The sequence below is a fragment of the Oxyura jamaicensis genome, chromosome 18 (assembly GCF_011077185.1).
Source record: "Oxyura jamaicensis isolate SHBP4307 breed ruddy duck chromosome 18, BPBGC_Ojam_1.0, whole genome shotgun sequence".
NCBI classification, from domain to species: Eukaryota; Metazoa; Chordata; class Aves; order Anseriformes; family Anatidae; genus Oxyura; species Oxyura jamaicensis.
Window position 1 is genome coordinate 11,697,133 of NC_048910.1, and position 2,772 is coordinate 11,699,904.

The 2,772-nt window shown below is 68.5% G+C and overlaps 2 protein-coding genes across 2 annotated transcripts in view; both read right to left on the bottom strand.

The window, feature by feature from the left end:
* The window catches only part of BTBD17 (BTB domain containing 17), a 148,218-nt gene that overhangs the window by 60,012 nt on the left and 85,434 nt on the right, over positions 1 to 2,772 (bottom strand). The window lies entirely within an intron of this gene.
* The window catches only part of BAHCC1 (BAH domain and coiled-coil containing 1), a gene marked incomplete at its 3' end in the record, with an annotated part of 22,522 nt that continues 19,752 nt past the window's right edge, over positions 3 to 2,772 (bottom strand). The window contains exons 21-25 of the mRNA XM_035342338.1: positions 2,439 to 2,547; positions 2,236 to 2,358; positions 1,980 to 2,153; positions 389 to 1,527; positions 3 to 83 (exon numbers count right to left, since the gene is read on the bottom strand). Of these exons, the coding sequence (XP_035198229.1) occupies positions 3 to 83; positions 389 to 1,527; positions 1,980 to 2,153; positions 2,236 to 2,358; positions 2,439 to 2,547 (1,626 nt within the window). The remainder of the gene's footprint in view (positions 84 to 388; positions 1,528 to 1,979; positions 2,154 to 2,235; positions 2,359 to 2,438; positions 2,548 to 2,772) is intronic.

The window sequence follows — 2,772 nt, forward strand, 5'->3', positions numbered from 1 at the left end:
CAGTCCCCAATGCGCAGCGTCTCCTTGCCCCGCACGATGGCCTTGTAGAACAGCTTCCGCGCCTTCCCCTTCATGCCCCGCCGCTGTGGGGAGGGAGAGCGGGGTCAGGGGTGGTGTGATGACCCCCGGGCCCCACGGCCAGTGCCAAGCACGCGGCACCCTGTGGCACCCTGCCCCGTGCACCCAAGGACTGTGACCCGTGCACACCTTGCTCCGTGCAACCGTGCACCTTACATGGGTGCAAGTACCCAAGCCTTGTGTCCTGCCACCTGCACCATGCGCCAAGCACCCTTCCCTGCACCCATGGATCCTGCCTCATACCCCACACTCCCCGGATCCCTCCCCACGCTCTGTGCCCCCTGCCCGGCCCCCCCGGCCTCGCAGGTACCTGCGTGGGGTTCCCGGACCACCGCCAGAGCTGGCGCGCGGGCAGGAAGGCGGAGATCTTTGGCCGGTTTTCCACCGAGGGCAGGCGCTGCCTCCGGGAGAACTCTTTGGCTTTGGAGAAGCTGAGGGCCTCCTTGCGCTTGAGCTTGGCCTTGGGGCCGGCGGCGGCGGCCTTGGTGAGGAAGCAGCGCTGCGGCGCGCTGCTCTTGGAGCGCAGGGCCTCCGGCTGCGCCAGCAGCGCCGGCACCGGGTGCGAGAGGCAGGTCTGGAGCAGCAGCGTGGAGTCCTCGTCCTCGGAGCTGTAGGAGGAGTCCTCGTTGTCGGAGGAGCAGAGGCTGGACGTGGAGATGGAGCCGGAGCTGGAGGAGGTGGAAGAGCCCGAGGAAGAGGAGGAAACCGAGAGGCGGGTCATAAAGCGCGAGGGCACGTCGGCGCCCAGCCCGCCCGCCTCCTCGTCCTCGTCCATGTCCGAGTAGGAGCTGTGGCAGTCGCTGTCGCAGTTCAGGGTGAACTCGGCCTGGCCCGAGTACTTCCGCAGCGCCAGCCCCATGGGCAGCTGGTGCACGGGCGCCCGCCCCTTCCTATCCTTGCCCGCCAGGGCTGCGTGGGCATAGCCGTGGCTGGCCAGGGGCCGCTCCAGCTTGGCCCCAAAGTCCTTCTCACCCAGCAGCAGGGCCTTGCAGTTCTTGTTCTTGGGGGACGTCACCCCTTCGTGGTCCAGCTTGACCAGGTACTCACTGCCTGCCTTTCTCCGGCCGCCTTTGCCCACTTCTGCCTCCAGCCGCTCGGCCTTCTTGGAGCGCAGGAGTTTCTGGGCAGCCGGCAGCACCAGCCCAGCCCCGGCCCCGAAGGACGCGTAGGAGCTGGCGATGCGGCTGAAGGAGTCGGCCCCGAAGCCGTTGCCGAAGACGGGCGCGGCGACGTGGTGGTGCACGGGGAAGAGCGCGTCTTTGGCCCGCAGCTTCTTGGCGCTGCCGTTGACCTGGAAGAGGTTCTGCAGCACGGCCGTGCCCTTGCTCGCCGCCTTCCGCTTCGTCTGCGCCACCGCCGACCAGCTGAGCAGCGGCCCGCCGCGCCGCCCCACAAACGGGTCGCTCAGCACCGGCGCCTTCCCGCCCGACAGCACCTCCACGGCTTTGCCTGGGGGGGAGACAGGGGTCAGGCTGGGGTCCGAGGAGGACCGCTGGAGCCCAGGAGCATGCTGACCCTGCTGCCCGCCTTCATGCCCTCCCCGTGCCTGTGTCCCTGCATCCTCCCTGCATCCCTCTCCCTGCCTGCATCCCTGCATCTCCTCCCCACGCCTGCCTCCCTGCATCCCCTCTCCTTGCCCACCTCCCTGCCTCCTGCTATCCTGTTCCTGCATCCTTGCACCCTTCCTCTGTGTCCTCTCCCTGCATCCTACCAGCCCTGGCACCCCACTGTCCAGCCCCGTGCCTGCACCCCCGCATCCTTCCCTGCTCCCTTCCCCACTTCCTTCCTTCCATCCTTCCCCAAATCCTTCCCCGTGTCCCTCCCCGCGTCCCCCCACCCCTCACACCAGTGCTGCCAGTGCCACCTCCCTGGGGGCAGCGTCTCACCACCCCCCCACGTACCACTTTTCTCCTTGCCGGACGCCTTCTTGCCTGAGTTCTTGGGGGTCTCGGGGCCGTCGTGCCGGTCCGTGCAGAGGCTGGGGGGCAGCTCGCCGGCTGGGGGCACGTCGCCGCACGACCGCTTCGTCCGCCGGCACGAGCTGGAGACCAGCAGCGCCGGGGACGGCTCCGTGCCTGCAGGCAGAACCGGGGGGGGTCAGCGCCATCACCACCACCCCCGGCTCCCCCCCGCCACCCCCATCCCCGCCCCACTCACACTGGATCTTGAAGTCGGGCGGCAGCAGGCGGATGTTGGACACGGCGATGTGCCCCGTGTCCCCGTCGTCGAACTCCACCATCACGGCCTCGGGGTCGTCCTCCTCCTCGTCGCTGGAGGAGCCTGCGGCACGGGCAGGGTGTGGGGCTGGGGCAGGGCCGGGCGCCCGCAGCCCCCCCGCCGCCGCCCCCGCCGCCCCTCACCTCGCACCACGTTCCCTGGGTAGAGGCACCGCGACTTCTGGCTCCAGTAGGCGCAGACGCGGGTGCCGGGCGGCAGGCTGCGCCTCGACTGTGGCCGCACGTCCAGGACCTGTGGAGAAGCGCCGTGCTGGGCCCCGTCCTCTCCTTGTCCTCATCCCCATCTCCATCATTGTCCCTGTCCCCATCGCCATCCTTGTCCCCGTCCCCCTCCCTTTAACTTTTGGTTGCATGAAAACATCTTGGACAAGATGATCCTTGAAGGTGCCTTCCAATGGGATTATTCTACTCTACCCTACCCTACCCTACCCTACCCTACCCTACCCTACCCTACCCT